This window comes from Xenopus tropicalis, chromosome 6 (genome assembly GCF_000004195.4).
Source record: "Xenopus tropicalis strain Nigerian chromosome 6, UCB_Xtro_10.0, whole genome shotgun sequence".
Classification (NCBI taxonomy): domain Eukaryota; kingdom Metazoa; phylum Chordata; class Amphibia; order Anura; family Pipidae; genus Xenopus; species Xenopus tropicalis.
The window spans coordinates 131,349,854-131,369,280 of record NC_030682.2 but is presented as its reverse complement, the minus strand read 5'-3'; the positions used below and the strand labels follow the sequence as shown (position 1 = coordinate 131,369,280).

The 19,427-nt window shown below is 41.9% G+C and overlaps 1 protein-coding gene across 10 annotated transcripts in view; it reads left to right on the top strand.

The window, feature by feature from the left end:
* The first annotated feature begins 4,888 nt into the window (after positions 1-4,888).
* ubr5 (ubiquitin protein ligase E3 component n-recognin 5) overlaps positions 4,889-19,427 on the top strand; it is a 60,960-nt gene continuing 46,421 nt past the window's right edge. For 7 of the 10 annotated variants that reach the window (XM_004915106.4, XM_004915113.4, XM_004915112.4 and 4 more), the window contains exons 1-4: positions 4,890-5,386; positions 14,869-14,913; positions 19,016-19,097; positions 19,189-19,265. In XM_004915106.4, the coding sequence (XP_004915163.2) occupies positions 5,325-5,386; positions 14,869-14,913; positions 19,016-19,097; positions 19,189-19,265 (266 nt within the window). In that variant the 5' untranslated portion in view covers positions 4,890-5,324. Of the gene's footprint in view, positions 5,387-14,868; positions 14,914-19,015; positions 19,098-19,188; positions 19,266-19,427 lie in introns of all 10 variants that reach the window. The other 3 variants (XM_018095169.2, XM_004915108.4, XM_004915111.4) reach the window with 1 other exon arrangement.

Below are 19,427 nucleotides of genomic sequence, written 5' to 3'. Positions count from 1 at the left end.
TAAAGTCGGCTTTTCACTCTACTACGCATGCGCCGGCCGACAGATTTCGTCGGCAGAAGAGAAAGGAAGGAGGAAGCGCTTCCTACAGGTACCCTGGGCTGGTGCTTTTTTCTCCGAACAGGGGCACCAGCCCAGGGTACAAGGTAAGCGATCTAAGTTACTTGGGGGTGCCTAACATTTTGGCACCCCCAAGTGACTTAACCTTTCCTTCCCCTTTAATGTGACCTATAAACTGTACCGCTCAATTGAAAAACAAAATCTTTTAGGTGGAGGGAAGAAAACCAAAAAAACTAAAATAATGTGGTTGCATAAGTGTGCACACCCTTAAACTAATACTTTGTTGAAGCACCTTTTGATTTTATTACAGCACTCAGTCTTTTTGGGTATGAGTCTATCAGCATGGCACATTTTGACTTTGCAAGATTTGCCCACTCTTCTCCAAATCTGTCAGATTGTGAGGGCATCTCCTGTGCAAAGCCCTCTTCAGATCACCCCACAGATTTTCAATTGGATTCAGGTCTCTGCTCTGGCTGGGCCATTCCAAAACTTTAATCTTCTTCCGGTGAAGCCATTCCTTTGTTGATTTGGATGTATGCTTTGGGTCTTTGTCATGCTGTAAGATGAATTTCCTCCTCATGTTCAGCTTTCTAGCAGAAGCCTGAAGGTTTTGTGTCAATATTGACTGGTATTTGGAACTGTTCATAATTCCCTCTATCTTAACTAAGGCCCCAGTTCCAGCTGAAGAAAAACAGCCCCAAAGCATGATGCTGCCACCGCCATGCTTCACTGTGGGTATGGTGTTCTTTTGGTGATGTGCAGTATTGTTATTGCGCTAAACATATTTTTTGGAATTATGGCCAAAAAGTTCAACCTTGGTTTCATCAGACCATAACACCCTTTCCCACATGCTTTTTGGAGACTTCAGATGTGTTTTTGCAAAATGTAGCCTGGCTTGGATGTTTTTCTTCGTAAGAAAAGGCTTTCGTCTTGCCACTCTACCCCATAGCCCAGACATATGAAGAATACGGGAGATTGTTGTCACATGTACCACACAGCCAGTACTATAGATATTCCTGCAGCTCCTTTAATGTTGCTGTAGGCCTCTTGGTAGCCTCCCTGACCAGTTTTCTTCTTGTCTTTTCATCAGTTTTGGAGGGATGTCCAGTTCTTGGTAATGTCACTGTTATGCCATATTTTCTCCACTTGATGATGACTATCTTCACTGTGTTCCATGGTATATCTAATGCCTTGGAAATTCTTTTGTACCCTTCTCCTGACTGATATATTTTAACAATGAGATCCCTCTGATGCTTTGGAAGCTCTCTGGGGACCATGGCTTTTGCTGTGGGATGCGACTAAAAAAATGTCAGGAAAGACCAACTAGAGCAGCTGAACTTTATTTGGGGTTAATCAGAGGCACTTTAAATGATGGCAGGTGTATGCTGACTCCTATTTAACATGATTTTGAATGTGATTGCTTATTTCTGAACACAGCTACATCCCCAGTTAGAAGAGGGTGTGCACACTTATGCAACCACATTATTTTAGTTTTTTTGGTTTTCTTCCCTCCACCTAAAAGATTTCAGTTTGTTTTTGAGTGGTACAGTTTATAGGTCACATTAAAGGTGGGAAAAGTTCTGAAATGATTTATCTTTGTCTCATTTTTGTACAGCACAGGAACCTGACATTTTTCCAGGGGTGTGTAGACTTTTTATATCCACTGTATAATATGAAGAAGCTGCAACTGATAAATGCAATAGTGACAATAACTACAACAGTGCCATTTAATACCTATGTTTGTATAGGATCCTCTGATGCTGTTGGGCCACCATTTGCTCAGGCCCTCTTAGATCATAGATGTTAGAAATATAAAGAAAACTGACATAGAAGGGACAACTTACCATTTATCATGCTCAACAATAAGACCACTAATGAACACAAAGCTTTGGCCCTTTAGGGCCCATGCACTTGCGCTCTGCTCCTGAGACAATGACTCTGCCTTTGCACCTTGTAGTGGATTAAAAATCTGGACTTTTACCACCATTTGTTCCTTGGTCCCATTCTATTATTTGTTTGTGTTACAAAAACTTTCCTACCATCTGTCCCTCTGTCTTCTTCTATATCTTGCATAATACATATATATATGTAACTAAGTACAGGCCTGGTTTTATATGAGAATTTCCAGGATTTCGGACCAATATTCTTCAGCATTTTATGATTGTTTTATGGAGGTAATGGATAGATAATGTGCAGTTTGGCCATACACATGAAAAAATAGCCACATTCTGTTATGGTAAAGGCCTGAATAATAGTTTTGGTCAATAACATTTTCAGTTTCAGTCTGAAACTGGATAAACTGCCAAACCCAATCCCATTAGGGATATTTATTATAAAGATCAGCCATCTTTTTTTTCCTACTGTGCCCTGTGTAGAAGTGGATTGCGGGGTTCTGTTTTCTCATTTTCCAGCTATGGGATTAGGTTGTTATTCAAATCAGAGACAGAATTTACCAATAGTATTATTATTTTTATTAAAAAAGGTTGTAAAACTACATTTAACAGCTCTGCCATCCTTGCAGGTGCACAGGAAAAAACTGATCAGTGGCCCCGTGCTTATTCCCCTTGAGCAGTCAGCCCCCTCAGTCCAGGTAAAACCAATACATTCTTGGCCCTAGAAAATGCTGTTTCAGAACTACAACTCCCAGAATCTGTCTTTTACACAATTGCCAGGCCTCTTCTTTTGAGGGGAAAGAATAAAAAGGGCAAATCCCCTGTTCTTCAGGTTCACTGGGCCCTAGAAAATGCAAATACAGGGGTTGTCTTGATGGGCCTAATTATATATCTTTTTTTAGCTTCACTTTTAATTCAGGATTTGTTCTTATGTTCACCACAAAAACAAATGATCATAATATTAATATAAGGATCATTAGATGTTACATTTAGTCATGTTATTCCTAGCAAACAGCCCACATATAAACAAATGTGAGTGAGCTTTAAGGGCAGGGGTACACGGGGAGATTAGTCACGCCACGACTGTAATGTAAATCGACGATGGGATGGCATACACGGTGCTGCGATTTGCCAAAGTTGGCTTCTTGTGTCAACCCTGGAACAAACAAAATTTTTCCCACAATATGAATTATGTTTGAGGCATAGGGGCCTGACATTTAAATCCTTAGGGGCTGATTTACTAATCCACGAATCCGAATGGGAAAAATTCGGATTGGAAAACGAACATTTTGCGACTTTTTCGTATTTTTTGCGACTTTTTTTCGTAGCCGTTACGACTTGCGCGAATTGTCGCGACTTTTCCATAGCCATTATGACTTTCGTGAATTGTTGCGACTTTTTCATTGCCATTATGACTTTCGTGAATTGTCGCGACTTTTTCATTGCCATTATGACTTTCGTGAATTGTCGAGCCTTTTTCATTGCCATTACAAATTTCGATAATTGTCGCAACTTTTTCATAAGACAGTACGACTTTAGCGAATTGTCGCGACTTTCGTATTGAGCGCTCAAAAAAGTCGCAAAATACCGATCATTACGAAAAAAAACGCATTCGGACGCTTTTCGGACATTCGTGGATTAGTAAATGTGCCCCTTAGGGTGCACAGTAGTTGCACCATGATTTTTTCCTATTTTTATAAAGTATGTTTTTTATATATAATGTTTTTTTTAAAGAACATTGCTTAATCTACAACACATATTATATTTCCATCATAGTTCCCGTTTATGGCCCAATAAGCTAATATGTGCTTTGTGACAGGTTTGTCTATTTGTCTAGTAAAAATGACTGTTATTTCATGTGCCTATAAATTACAATGGCAACAAGTACTGTATTTACTGTACGGTCTGGTAACATATGGTGTCATATACAGACCAGCCACCGTATTCGGTTTATTAAATGATATATAACCACATAAGGCTGATGCCACATGTGGCGTTTTTACGCTGCGTATTTACTCAGCCTAAAAACGCCACACAGCCCCTGACTATGGCGTTTTTCAGCCTAGAACTGGTGACATAAGCAAATCCCATTTCCATGGTGCTAATAGTGCAAAATAGTAAAAAACGCTGCGTATTTCAGCTAGGTCTGGCATCTGCCTTTGTGTATACATAGGAATAGCTTGCTGTGCAAATACTGGCGTATTTCAGCCAACGCTTGAAAAATCCGTGCTAAGGCGTTTTCTAGCGTATTTACGCTTTGTGTGGCTTGCCTCGAGTCTTTTCAAGTTATTTCTATGGATGATGATATCGGGCGTTTTTCAGCCGCTGAGAGAATTAGAAAATACGCAGAGTAAAAACGCCACGTGCTACTTGTGCCTGCACTTTGCATTCTCACGCGTTTTCATGCGTATATCGGCTACATGTGCCTGTACCCGAGCGTATCCCATTCATTCGGGTGCAGGCACAAGTAGCAGACGTAGGGCTGAATTTTCGGCAAGTGTTTTTCCGCTTGCCGAAAAAATCAGCCCTACGCCTCATGTGGCATCAGCCTAAGCATTAAATTCATCATCTTTGGATTCAGCCAATTCCCAAATTCTCCATAAAACGTCTGGCTGGTGTCAGTTGTCATTTTCACAAGACAGGTTGCAGCACTTATAGGGAAACGTAAAGCAGTCTCAAACTGCCTCCAATCTTTGTGTTTATATAAATGTAATTTTAAGTAGAGTTTACTGTATTAAAATATTAAAAGCATTATTTCACGCTTGAGGCAAGATTGTAAAGAGAACAAAATGGAAATGGAACAACTCATAGCCTTACTCGCACCCCGCAGTTACTTGACATCTATATACAACGTCATATCCGTAGCTACCCAGAATCCTACTGCTTTCAGCACAGAAGAGAACTGGACGCACATGCGCAGTTTTGCAAGGTTTGTCGCTCCCTGGCCAATCACAATTAGCGTTTGAAAGCTGTCACGGCCGGCGAAGCCTGTCCGAGCGCCAGCCAATCAGCATCAATCTTCCATTCTAACCCAAGGCCCCGGAGAGAGGAGCAGCAAGGCAAAGTAGTGGAGAAGCTGCAAGATGGCGGCCGCTTGCTGAGATAATTCCGCCAACTCTCCGTTGGTTTTTCCTTTCCGCCGTTGCCCTTGTTTCGAGGAAAGCAGATCGGGATTGTGGATAGAGACTTCCCGCCGCCCTGTACAATTGTTCATTTTTTTGTTTTAGCGATTGTTTCAAAGAAAGCCGCCTCGGTGTTGTCTCGTAGCGCTGAATCCAGCAGACATTTTCTTTCTTACTCCTCGTTACAACACACGGGATAGAAAGCATCGCCGCCTCCGTCCCCTGTGGGTGCGCCGCGCCCGGGGTTAAGGCAATGACTTCCATTCACTTTGTGGTACACCCGCTGCCCGGCACGGAGGATCAGCTGAACGATCGGTAATGAGAGGGCGAGGGGAGGAGAAATAGGCAAAACCTTGGCGCTCCAGCTGTTCCACAACTACAACTCCCAGCATCCCCTGTCTTTTACACAATAGCCAAAGCTGTTTTTTTTGCGTTTGGAAAAGGGGTAAAAAGGGCATATACCCTTTTCCATCAGGTTCCCTGGGACCCCCTGGGGTGTTTGTAGCTAAAAGTACAAATGATCAATAGTTGTTAGATGCTTTTAGTTTACATATCATGGATGCCCGACCTAAAGCTGTTATTGATCTACGACTTATATGTTTGTTCATGTGCTGCCAGTTACCCAGCAGGGTGCTTAGGAGTCAGGTTGGGACCATGAGGCTTGGGCCTGTAGCCCCAGCTGAGGGGAAAGCCACATGTGCTTCACTTTCCCTTCCATTGTATTAATAGTACTTTGTGCTGCCCCAGAGAAGGCTAGTGCTCATAGATCCACTATTATTCCTTCTTTATTTTCTCTTTCCTGACACTCTGACATTGTATAGTGTGGCTGCGCAAATCAGACGCAGATGTCTGGGCTTTCCGACTGGGGGCCCCCAGGTCAGATATGGCCCTAAACTAGATATTATGGCTCCCCAGACTACATAGCCCCATTGCCCCTATGAATTATATAATTTTATCATTATTTTATTATAATTAAACCCCTGACAACTGTCCCTCTACATTGTGTGTCAAAAGCTCCTCCCTTATAAATAAAGCATAGGACTGACAGCAATGGCAGCAACTGAACAGTCATGGGGCCCCCAAAGGTTGATGGATATTATATAAAGTAGTCCATAGGGTGCACACCATTTGCAGCAACAAAACCTGGGTGCTAGTACAAAAAAAATGCACTGGAACAAGGACAGTGCTCCTAGAATTTAAAGAATTGTGAGCAAAATGCAAAAGTAGAAAGGTTTATTACTCGACGTTTCAATCTCCCACAGAAACCTTCATCTGGAGTGAAAAACAAAATATATATATATATATATATATATATTTTTTTTTTATATAGATTTAATCTGGTGTACTCCTACATTTTTTTTTTTTTATATATAATCGTAAATCCATCCCTTACCCTTCTGTTGAGTTATTATTGATCAACAATATTTAGCATCCCCTGATAGTCATGGGCAGTTTATCCAACATTGGTTAATGCTATAGTTCAGTAATGTGGAAACCACATGATTTAGATGCATACCTCCCTATATATCATATATACTGTACCCACTATTGTAAAACAAATAAGAATATTGGTAGTCACCAAGGAGTTCCGTGACCATTAAAGGGTACAAGTGCTTTGCAGGTCATGGAAGTCTGAGGTGACTTCTAATATCCTTCTATGTCACAAAAGGTGGTTTGTTATTTATCATCATTTACATTTAATTATAATGAGTCATGTGACACAAATCATATTCCTAAGCCTAAGCATCATTTATAAGGATCTGTTTTTATAGCTGTAGTTTATTTTATATATAATATAAAAATAAATATATATACATACACACGCTCTCACTCACGCAGGATTAACACACTACTCATGGTGATTCTATAAGTTTAGTTGCCATTTGTTAGGAGGGATCCACCATAGAAATAATGTAAAGGGGAGTGTTTTAACTCTTCTGTTGCCAGTTTGATGGATGGCTGTCCTTTTTAGCAAGTAGATTGCTAAATTAACATTTTGAAGCATTTACTTAACAGGCAGAAGTGACTTTTTAGCTATACAGAATCATTTATCAAGTAGACGAAAATAACTGCAAATGACATGCTTCCTGTTTTGTTCATGTTGGTGACCTGACAGCATGGCACAAGCATGTTATCTGTTCAGTGTCATATGAGATGTGCACCAAGCAGCCATAACACTGGTTTATTATTGGCATCTTTCCAGCAAGAGAGAGACATTTTCTTGGCTTTAAAAAGAAACCAGGATCATTCACAGTTCTCAATGTCAAAGCAGTGTTACATATCCTCTCCATAGATTTAATCTGGTCTGCTCCTACATCTGCTTCTTGGGTTGGAGTAGGGTGTTCAGGCTCAAACTATCCTTACCACCCCAGGTCAGCCACTGAGTGGGAATGAGAATAGTTGTAGTTAAAGGGGTAGTTCACCTTGGTTCATTTTTAGTATCTTATAGAATGTCCTATTTATTTTTTAGCTACTTTTCAATTGGTTTTTAAGTTTTATTTTTGTATAGTTTTTGCCTGACTCCAGCTTTTAAATAGAGGTCACTGACCCTGACAATCAAAACTATTGCTCTGCATCGCTACTATATTATTGATACTTGTTATTACTTATCTCTCTGTTCAGGCCCTCTCCTGTTCATTGTCCAGTTTCTCATTCAAACCACTGCTTTTGGTTGCTGGGATCAACTGGACCATAGCAACTAGAAAACTGCTGAAATCGGAGCCAGGAGACCTGCTCAATAAAAAGCTAAAACCATAAAAAGTGAAGACCAATTGCAAAGTGTCTTTGAATATCCCTCTGTGCATCATACTGAGTCCATTTATAGGTGAATTCCTCCTTTAAGCAACAGAGTATAGCTGTGTGCTTCCTGACTCCGATACATAGTATCTAGTGCCCTCAGCATGTGGATAGAGAAGGGTGCTCTGTCATATGATGACATTGATCCGCTTTGGCAAAATGACTTGGCTGCACATAGCGCCCTGCATTCCTGAGCACTGAATGAAGTGTGTGATAATAGCCTCACGTTTATAGAGGGCACGTATAATATCCGATCCACTTATTGATTCTAACTATTAATCCTGCCTTCTTGGCTATGTGTTCGCATTAGCTGCTGGTGATATATTGGATTGTTATAGTATTGAATTTGGAGGGCATGCTTTCATGTGTTTTTATTTTTTGTGCACAAGAGTATTTCTTGGGGAAGTTCAGGCCTGTGAGGGTTAAGTTTGAGCTGTGGCCGGCTGACACGTTTTGATGGTGCTTCTTAGTCACACATTTGGTTGAAGAGGCCCAGGCTCTCCCATGCCAGCGCTGACTGCATCCTCCACAGCACCGCCTAGTGCCGTATTTGCATCATATTCCTGTAGCTGTAACTATGGCACTACTTCTATAAACAGGAATCGGTGCCTGACCTGGCTAATCCCTTGCTTGCCGTTTGCATGTGCTTTTACAGTAAAGTCAGTAACAGCTGTAAAGTTTCTTATAGAGCAGTTATAGTTACTTTGCTCTTATTGCTTCCTATGTGTGTTATTATTGTATTAGGTCTCTGATATTTCCTACTGAAAGCCGGCTGATATAATGCTTTATTTGCTGATTGCTGAACAATTTGCCTTGAGACTTAACTAAGCACTGATTATATTTTCAAGTGTAATATATCACATGCATCTTTTAAGTGACAGTTGTTTGTGTCTAAATGTTTTGTATGTGGGCACGGTGATTCCTGTTTAGCAGTTATAGTCTGAATGTTTATGCCTATTTATTTATTTTTTTTTAGGAAATTTGTCGTTGCTAGTAAACAGGCACTTTTAACTGTACAAAAGAAGCAGATAAGTTTGGGGAATAAGAATTGTTTTGTAATATAGGACATTTTGAAAATTTATGGGGCACCAATAGTGCTCGTAGATATGGGGTTTCATGTGTCTAATTCAGGCATCCCCAACCTTTTTTTACCAGTGATTCACATAAAATGTAAAAAGAGATGGAGCGACACAAGCATGAAAAATGTTTCTGGGGGTGCTAAATAAGGGCTGCGATTGGCTGTTTACTAGCTCTGGTGGATTTACTGCTCTGTGTGAACTGGCACTCTGCATGAGACTCTTTGGCAGTCCACCTAGATTTTATGCAACCAAAACTTGTCCCTGAGTCAGGAATTCAAAGATATGCACCTGCTTTGAGGACACTGGGGGCTACATGTTACTCGTGAGCCACAGTTTGGGCATCACTGGTCTTATGCATTATAGCACAGTTACATTCCGTTGCATTTTTTTTCATGTGCAACGTGCTGCTTTTTTTTTTTTTAATAGTTTGACACGTGTTCAAAAGGCTATTAAAATAAAGGAATGCAAGTTGGTCTGTCAAAATGCAATTTAAATGTGTTAAAGCCATAAAGCATTTGTTTTAAAGGTGCAGCAGTGGCTGCTCATGACTATTTCAGCAATGTAGGTACCCCAAAGCAATACCCTTGATTGGGTACTGTTGGTTGAGGGGTGTTTTGGACCATGGATATGATGCAAAGGTTACTTTATGGGTTCCCTCAGTGATATGGTAGTTGTCCTTAGAGCCTAGCAATTGGAATAGTCTTTGCTCAGGGTGCATTTGTTGCCTTGCCCAAACAATGGGATCTTTCTGTGTTTGACTAGTTAAGATTCCAGCTACCTTAAGTGTACAGCAAGTTCTGACACTGACTTCCCATCCTAAACCCCAGTTGTTATTCTCCTTTATTTATATAGCACTGACACATTCCACTGCACGTTGCATCATATGCATTAGTCCCTACCTCAGTGGAACTAAGGGTAAGGCCCCATGAGGCGGGCAGTCCGGCCATACGCTTGAAAAATCTTTTTGCTGTGCCTGCACCCGGAAGCACACACACACACACACACACACACACACACACACACACACACACACACACACACACACACACACACACACACACACACACACACACACACACACACACACACACACACACACACTCGGTTCTAACAGGTGCCGGGCACTCTCAATAGGTTTTTCTGCAGGGGGGCCTGGTGCTACCAAGTTACCCTGCTGAACCTCTGTATAGATCACTACTGTCTCCTATTTTTATAGTGACTTGCTTTTCTTTATTGCCCCATGTCACCAATAGCTTACCTTCACATTGATCTACTGGTAAAGGGCCTGCTAAAGCAGATGGAAAGGCAAATCACTGGGGGGTGCCAAAATGTTAGTAATCTTACCTGAAACCCCTGGCCGGTGCTCCTGCTAGGGAAAAAACTGCACCGACCGGGGTGTATGCAATCTAGCAATCCTTTCTGCTTCGGTCTTCTTGCATGCACAGTAGAGTGAAAAGGCAACTTTAACAAAATAGCCATCGTTTTTGCTCAACTGTGCATTCGTTGGCCCCAGGATTCTAAAGAAAGAAGAGGAATGCTCACTCGCATATACCCCAGGCCTGGGCAGTGTTTTTCTAAAAGGAGCACTGGCCAGGGGTATCGGTAAGCAATTACAATCATTGGGGGTGCCTAATATTTGGCACCCCCAATGATTTAGCATTTCCTTTTACTTTAAACAAAATCCTGGGGGACCCGGGCTCATCCGGATAAGGAGTCTTTCTGTAAATTTGATACCTTACTGCTAAATAATTTAAACATTAAATAAACCCAATAGGGTTATTTTGCCTCCAAAAAAGGCTTAATTATATCTTAGTTGGGATCAAGTACAAGGTACTGTTTTATTATTACAGAGAAAAAGGGAATCAATAAAAAAAAAAATCGTAATTTGATTAAAATGGAGTCTATTGGAGATAGGCTTCCCATTTTATTATTATTTTTTATTCTGCTAATGCAAGTATTACAAAGGGCTTTATTGTGGGTCCCTAGTGCAGATTACAGTTTAAAGGAGAAGGAAAGGCTAAGTCACTTGGGGGTGCCAAAATGTTAGGCACCCCCTAGTGACTTTAATCTCTTACCTTGTACCCTGGGCTGGTGCCCCTGTTAGGAGAAAACAGCACTAGCCCGGGGTACCTGTAGCGATGCGCTTTTTCACTCTACTGCGCAGGCGCGGAACCAGGAAGACGGAAGCGCTACAGGTACCCCGGGCTGGTGCTGTTCTCTCCCAACAGGGGCACCAGCCCAGGGTAAAAGGTAGGCGATTTAAGTCACTTGGGGGTGCCTAACATTTTGGCACCTCCAAGTGACTTTGCCTTTCCATGTCCTTTAAGCCCCTACCATTTAAGTTCATATGTGCTGCTTGTATCTTGTGTCTTTAGGGTTGGCTATAAGAATGACCTGTTTTTAGTTGTAAGTGCATAATTCTTTGGCTAGTGAGAAACAGGTAGCAGTTTTAGACTTACTGCCCATTGATTTTGCTTGTCAAAATGCCTGAAGTTGATCCCTGCTGCTTCCCATTGTTGCCAGTGGGAAGCATGTGCCACCATATGTGGACACAGTGCCTAAAAATTGCTATGTGCCATTGCCCTAAAGGTAGCTATACACAGGACCATATGGGTAATGGGTAGAAGGAAAATGAAGTTTAATACTTACTGGTAAAATGTGTGCTGCTGACTGGTGTCCCTAACTGTCCCTGAAGTGTTACAGGTTACAACCTCTGACCCTGGCGACCTGTCGGAACACTACATGTAACTGACAGCAGCCAATAAGGCATCCCATACTGTCAACCCAAAACAACATTTTGTCTAATAAAAGTAATTCATTATAAGCAGCATCTGCTATAAAAAGTAGTGTTTGTCTGTCCTTTTCCATTCTTTGCCCTGGTGGCTCTGACTTTTGAAACAATGTAACACAAGGCAGCAGACTGACAGACCTGTCTTGCTGGAGGAGACTGACCCTGCAACGTTGTTTAAAAAGTAACAACCAGGAGTTTAGCAAATGTAGCTTTCAATAGCAATTACATTTACAAATAACTTTTAAAGCACCTAAAGGTTTTAATAAATTTAAATTGGAAAGTTGCTTAGAATTATGTTTTTCTTTTATTAGGCAAAAGTATTTTTGGGTTGACATGTTCTCTAATCTGGGTCCCTTAGGGGGGAAAAAGGTTAAAAAGTTTTGTATGAAGGGCACACCATATGGTTTGTAATGAAAAAGGGTTCTTGCCTGCGTTCCACCTGTGTCAGTGTTTGCCTGTGCCCCAATGAGTACAGCCAAATAGAAAATACAGGCCTGCATTTCCTCTTGTCTTCCCCTGTACTGGAACACATGAAAGATCCACTGCAGGGGAACGCAGCCACAAACACTCATCTGTAAAAACTTTAATACCAAACTGGATATCTAGTTTAATTCATTAGCAGCTAAATTCATTGTAGCGTGCTGGATAAATGTCAGAGCTTTGTAGCAACAATTTTACTTTTGATAATGTCACATTTTCATTTTTACTTCACAAATGTGGGTTTATATTAATGCTTCTGTTAAAGCCTCAGAATCCATTCATGCATGACCACAGCCACACACCATACTGGCAGCTGATAGAAAACAAGGCAATGAAGGAATAGGGTCTAAGGCTAATGCCACACGAGGCGTAGGGCGGATATTTTTGGCAAGTGTAAAAGTGCTTGCTGAAAATTCTGCCCTACACCTCCTACATGTGCCTGCACCCGAATGAATGATACACGCTCGGGTGCAGGCACATGTAGCTGATATACGCATGAAAACACTAGACTTTGCATTATCTCACATTTTCATACGTATATCGGCTACATGTGCCTGCACCCGAGCGTGTATCATTCATTTGGGTGCAGGCACAAGTAAGGAGGCGTCGTGTCTGGCATTAGCCTTAAGGGGTCATGTTGCAATATGACAGTAATGACATCATGCCTTTAAAAATATAGAAGGAAGGCATCAGTTTGACAGAGCGATATTGCAACTGTAAAAGAATTAGTATAAAATGAATCTGCGCAAAGGGGCTTAGAGATTAGCATAAGCTTTTACATCCTAGGTGCAGAATTGTGCATGCTACATACACATTTAAGTGTTCTGCTAAAGCAAATCCTTTGCTGGAGGATGTTTTGTTATTACAAAATAAGCATCAAAATTCGAAGGTATATTTGAATCCTGGTTTGCATATTCAAATTTAAGTCAAGTTCGCCTAAAAAAAATAACATCACCTGAAAAAAAAGTCTCCTTCACTTGCCCAGTAATTAAAGGAACAGTAACACCAAAAAATGAAAGAGCTTTAAAGTAATAAAAATATAATGCACTGGTAAAACTGGTGTGTTTGCTACAGTAACACTACTATAATTTATATAATAAGCTGCTGTGTAGCCACGGGGGCAGCCATTCAAGCTGGAAAAAAGGAGAAAAGGCACAGGTTACATAGCAGATAACAGATAAGTTCTGTAGAATACAATAGTGTTTTATCTGTTATCTGCTATGTGCCTGTGCCTTTTCTCCTTTGAATGGCTGCCTCCATGGCTACATAGCAGCTTATTTATATAAATTATAGTAGACTTTCTGAAGTAAACACACAACTTTTACCAGTGCAGGGCAGCAGCACATTATATTTTAGTTACTTTTATACACTTTCAGTTTTTGGTGTTACTGTTCCTCTAAACGTGTCACAACAGTTTAAAATCATGACCAGGATTTTGGCTAGGAAGGCACTTTTTTGTGGGTTTTTTTTAAATTGTAAGCTGTATCAGCAGGGCTATGTAGCAGGGCTCTCTTTACCTCTTTTTTTTGTTTTTGTATGGTCAATGTATACTACCATTCATTGTACAGCACTATGGAATATATTGGCACTTTATAAATGTGATTATAATATAGTGGGCAAAGCAGATAAGGGCAGAGTGAAGACTAGCATAGCATAGAGGGGGCAGCTACATAGGAATAGGCAGAATCTAGAGCAGGGGTCCCCAACCTTTCTTACTCGTGAGCCACAGTCAAATATAAAAAGACTTGGGGAGCAACACAAGCACCATAAAAGTTCATGGAGGAGCCAAATAAGGGCTAAGATTGGCTATTAGGCAGCCTCTATGCACACTATCAGCTTACAGGGGCTTTATTTGGTAGGAAATCTTGTTTGTATTCAACTAAAACTTGCCACCAAGACAGTGTCCTAATATTTGACCTGCTTTATTGGTTGGATGATCCCAAAGTTGGATCATGTATAATTTTTAAGTTTCCATTGGTTAGGCTGTCAGGTTGCAGCTTTCCTTATCACCTCCCATTGAGACCTTATATTCCCCTTACAAAAAGCAGACTTGTTTATGGCCGGAGCAGAACACTGCACAACAGGGAGCCCCTTATAGCCTGTGCATAAATATTCCTGGAAATCATTATTTGAGAGAGGCTGTGAAATCCCTTTACTACGGAAGAGCAGTAGGGCCACCAAAAAAAAAAAAAATCCGGTGAATTATGACTTTTTAAAGTCATAATTATGAGATTAAAAGTCATAATTATGACTTTTAATCTCATAATTATGACTTTTAAAAGTCGAAATTATGACTCTTAATCTCATAATTATGACTTTAAAAAGTCGAAATTATGACTCTTAATCTCATAATTATGACTTTAAAAAGTCATAATTCACCGGATTTTTTTTTTTTTTTTTTTTAGTGGCCCTACTGCTCTTCCGTACTTTACAGATGCACTTCAGTGCTGCATAACCTTTTGGCTTTTTGTACCTGCCAAGGAATATACTTGGCAGATGTTAATAGTGGTGAAAAATCCATGATCTTGGGTGTTTGGCATCTCACAACAGAACTTCCATTTTAACAGTTCTTTTCTCTTTTTCTCTGAAATATTGGAAACTTTTTTTTGTGCAGGTTTTTCCTCATTACTCTTCCTTTTGTTTGTTCACAGGTTAAGAGAAGTTTCTGAGAAGCTGAACAAATATAATTTGAGCAGGTGGGTAGAAATCATCTTAAATGTGCAGATCCGGTGTAAAAGGAGTTTTCTTGTATTATGAGCTCTCAGACATGTGAACTGATGAATTCAATGTGAAGCAGGGGTAACTCCCCATAGGTCACTCCAAACAGCTGCTGTTGTGGTCATTAGTAAATCCTACAGCATTTTGTAAACCTTTTCTGGCCGAGGGAGCCAGACACTTAAAGGGGAACTAAAGCTGAATAAAGAACATGGCTAAAAATGTTGCAGATTTATTTTTTTCGGTTCTGTACCAGCGCAAGGCAACCACAGCCCTTTAGCAGTGAAGATCTATGAATTTAAAGATGCCCCCAGTAACTTCCCCATGCTTTCTGCTAATTCACTGCACATGCTCTGTGCTGCATCAGCTTCTATGACGGATTAACCTCATTTTTTTCTTTTTACTTTGTAAAAGATAATTTGCAACGGTCCATAAGATTAGCTTTTCATCCCCTGCCCAGAGCACACTGAGCATGTGAGTGTCACTGACACTCCTTACAAAATCCAAGATGGTGGTGCCTTGTGCACAAAATTGAAGGCCTAAATCACTGCTGTTATAGAGATTCTGAAACTTTAGGCTGGTTTGTTTAGTTCTCTATTATGAGTTATGAAAGGGGCTTGTCTTGACTCTAGTGAGCTGTATATTCCAATTCACCTTGAGATATAACTTAGTGTTATGTAGACAAATCTAGACCTAGGTCTTTGTTTTTTTAATATTATTTACCTCTTCTGCAACTCTACAGTCTGAAATTTTAACTGGTTGCCAAGGCAGTGATTCAAATGACAAATAGGATATTTGTTTTTATATGGTACAGAAACATTTCTGCAGCACTTTATGTTGATTGTTTATCTTTCACATCCATCCGTACCTGCCCCACCTGCATTGTTCACACCTCTGGCTTAAAGGAGAAGGGAAGGCTAGTAAAGAGTTGTCAGTTGTCTCAATAGTGCCCTTAAGTCTCCCCATACTTCACCCGTTCAGAAGATCAGAAGCCAAACAGGAAAAAAAAACGCTGAGCAGGGTAGAGAAGATTCCCATAATGCATCGCTCCTTCCCAGACTTAGCGACTTGTTACTGTAGGTGGCGCATGTGCGCACAGCAGGAGCGTCCGGTTGCCATGGCGACGCAGGACGGTGAACTCTGTGACATGCAGGCGGGGGGAGCGGGGGGGCAGGTGCAGGGAGCGACGGAGGGTTTGTGGCAGGAGCGGGGAGCAGGGGGTTTGTGGCAGGAGCAGGGAGCGGCAGGGAAGGGGTGGGTTTGAGCATCTCTCTTCCTTGTATGGCCCATGCAAGTAGCTGCCGAGCTGCGAGCGGCGGGGGGTGCTGCCGGCATGCTGTGGGAGGGCACAGAGTGTGACATGCTGCCGAGAGTGTCGAGAGTGTGAGTAGCTGCCGGCATGCTGTGGGAGGGCACAGAGTGTGACATGCTGCCGAGAGTGTGAGTAGCTGCGAGCAGCGCGGGGGGGGGGGGGGGGCATACTCTGCCTGCCCACACCCATGTTATCACATGACCATACCCATATTAGTGGTGGTAGTACAGCAAAAACTTGCCATAATCTGCCTTCCCTACCCTGCCTGTGTGTGCCCTACTCTGCCTGCCCTATGCTGCCTGTGTGTGCCATACTCTGCCTGCCCTATGCTGCCTGTGTGTGCCATACTCTGCTTTCCCTACCCAGCCTGTGTGTGCCATACTCTGCCTGCCCTATGCTGCCTGTGTGTGCCATACTCTGCCTTCCCTATGCTGCCTGTGTGTGCCATACTCTGCTTTCCCTACCCAGCCTGTGTGTGCCATACTCTGCCTGCCCTATGCTGCCTGTGTGTGCCATACTCTGCCTTCCCTATGCTGCCTGTGTGTGCCATACTCTGCCTTCCCTATGCTGCCTGTGTGTGCCATACTCTGCCTTCCCTATGCTGCCTGTGTGTGCCATACTCTGCCTGCCCTATGCTGCCTGTGTGTGCCATACTCTTGCCTTCCCTACCCTGCCTGTGTGTGCCATATTCTGCCTGCCCTACCCTGCCTGTGTGTGCCATACTCTGCCTGCCCTATGCTGCCTGTGTGTTTGTCACACACAGGCAGCATAGGGCAGGCAGAGTATGGCACACACAGGCAGCATACAGTGACACAATGCTGGCACTGCTCCTACAGTCTGCACAATAACTATGTATTAAAAAAAACTTAATACTGGCCCCCTGCATGTGAACCATGCAGGGGGCCAGTTAATCGCAGTACTAATACCATTTAAAGCTTACACAAAGGTAAGCCATCAAAGCAGCCAGACAGGTGGGGGCCACACAGAGGGGGGGGGGGTCGCCAGCACTGCCTTACAGTAAATATTGACTGAAGTTTATCAACGCACAAGTCACATGTCTATGGCACCCTGGGAAATGAAGTATATGGCTATGTGAAATTTCTAAATGAAATATTAAAAAATCAGTTTGAGCTTTTAAACAGATTCCAATGCAGGATTCTGCTGGAGAAGCTCTATTGAGCGATGTGTTTGGAGCAAAACATGTTTTTCCATGACAGTATTCCTTTAATTAAATTTTTTCACTTATGAGTAATGTGTGATATCCCTGCAGTGAGCACCAACCATGTCTTTTTGGTGTGCTACCACCATTAATGTTGATATGGTCTTAAAAATGTTTGTGTTAACATGGGTGTGGTTTAAAGTGGATATGGTTTAAAAAAGGGAGTGGCCAAAACTTCCATTATGAGCCCTCCACCATATAGGTCAGAACAATTCTGGCCCTTGGTACCACAGAAGATGGACAGCACTAGTTTATATAAATAAGATGCTGTGTAGCCACAGGGCAGCCAGACGAGGTGTAGGGCGGATATTTTCGGCAAGCGGAAAAAAGTTTTCAAACTCTCGCGTTTTTATGCTTTATTTCTTTTTTCATTCATTCGGGTGCAGGCACAAGTTTTCGACAAGCGTTTTTCCGCTTGCTGAAAATATCCGCCCTAAGGGCTCTGGTACACGGGGAGATTAGTCGCCCGCGGCAAAACTCCCTGCTCGCGGGCGACTAATCTCCCCGAGTTGCCTTCCCCCTGCCATCCCACCGGCGAACATGTAAGTCGCCGGCGGGATGGCAGACGCGGCGGGGCGATTTCGGGAAATCGCCGAAAAAGCCTCGCAAGTCTTTTTCGGCGATTTGCGCGAAATCGCGCCGCCGCGTCTGCCATCCCGCCGGCGACTTACATGTTCGCCGGTGGGATGGCAGGGGGAAGGCAACTCGGGGAGATTAGTTACCCGCGAGCAGGGAGTTTTGCCGCGGGCGACTAATCTCCCCGTGTACCAGAGCCCTAAAAGGCACAGGTAATATAACAGATAAGCTCTGTAGTATTCAATGGGAATCTACACAGCTTATCTGTTATCTGCAGTGTACCCTATGCCTTCTCTCCTTTTTTCCAGTTTAAATGGCTATACCTGTGGCTACACAGCAACTCATTTATATAAACTATAGTAGGGTTTCAGAAGTAAACACACAACTTTACCAGTGCAGGGCAATAGTACATAATATATTACATTCATTTTTTGGTGTAACTGTTCCTTTAAATCTTGACTAACTACCCAACTAGTCCAGCTGCTACCTTTGCAGATTATATATACATTAGTGGGTATGGCAGCTGTTAGCAGATACTGCATTCTCTGAGCCTTTGGAAGCAAGTTCCACATTTGTCTTTGGGGATGATTTAAACACAGAAACAAACATGCCCGGCACAGATCTAATTGTTGCCCATCTCACTAGTGATAGAGAGCCCCTTTCTCACCAAATGTGTTAGAACTACATCTTCCAGCAACCCTTGCCTTTTGTTGCTTGTTGAAGTTGTAGCTAAGCCAGTTATGGATGACAACAGCTTATTTACCCCCTGCCATAGGGAAATTCAGATTTGAATGAACTGGTGTGTAAATTGCCATTTGCCTAATTTTTCATTGATTTATCAAGCGGTAAAATAATGTGCATATTTCACTCATTAGTACGTTGGACCCTCATGTATACAACACACTGCTGTGAGCACTATACCATGCTTGGGTTTCAAAAAATTGATTTTCCTTGTTTTCCTTTTTTCCTGCTGCAGCCACCCCCCTCTGAACGTGCTAGAACAGACCACTATAAAACAGTGTGTGGTGGGACCCAATCATGCTGCTTTCCTTTTAGAGGTATTGTGCCAAAACTTTGTTTGAGAAGTAATTTATATAATTATCCCAGATTTAACACCATTTTGCAATTATCAACCATTATTTGTTTTAGGATGGAAGAATCTGCAGAATTGGTTTTTCAGTGCAACCAGACAGACTGGAATTAAGCAAACCTGAAAATAATGATGGGTAAAGTATATTTCTCTAACTTCCAATCCGGACCTGATGGATATTTTTGATTTACTGTGTTGAAGTCCAATTCTGTTGGATATATACCAACTTGTATAACAATGTAAATTGCTTAAAATGCTGTACAGTTTTTAATTTTACATTTTTTTTAATACCATAAGT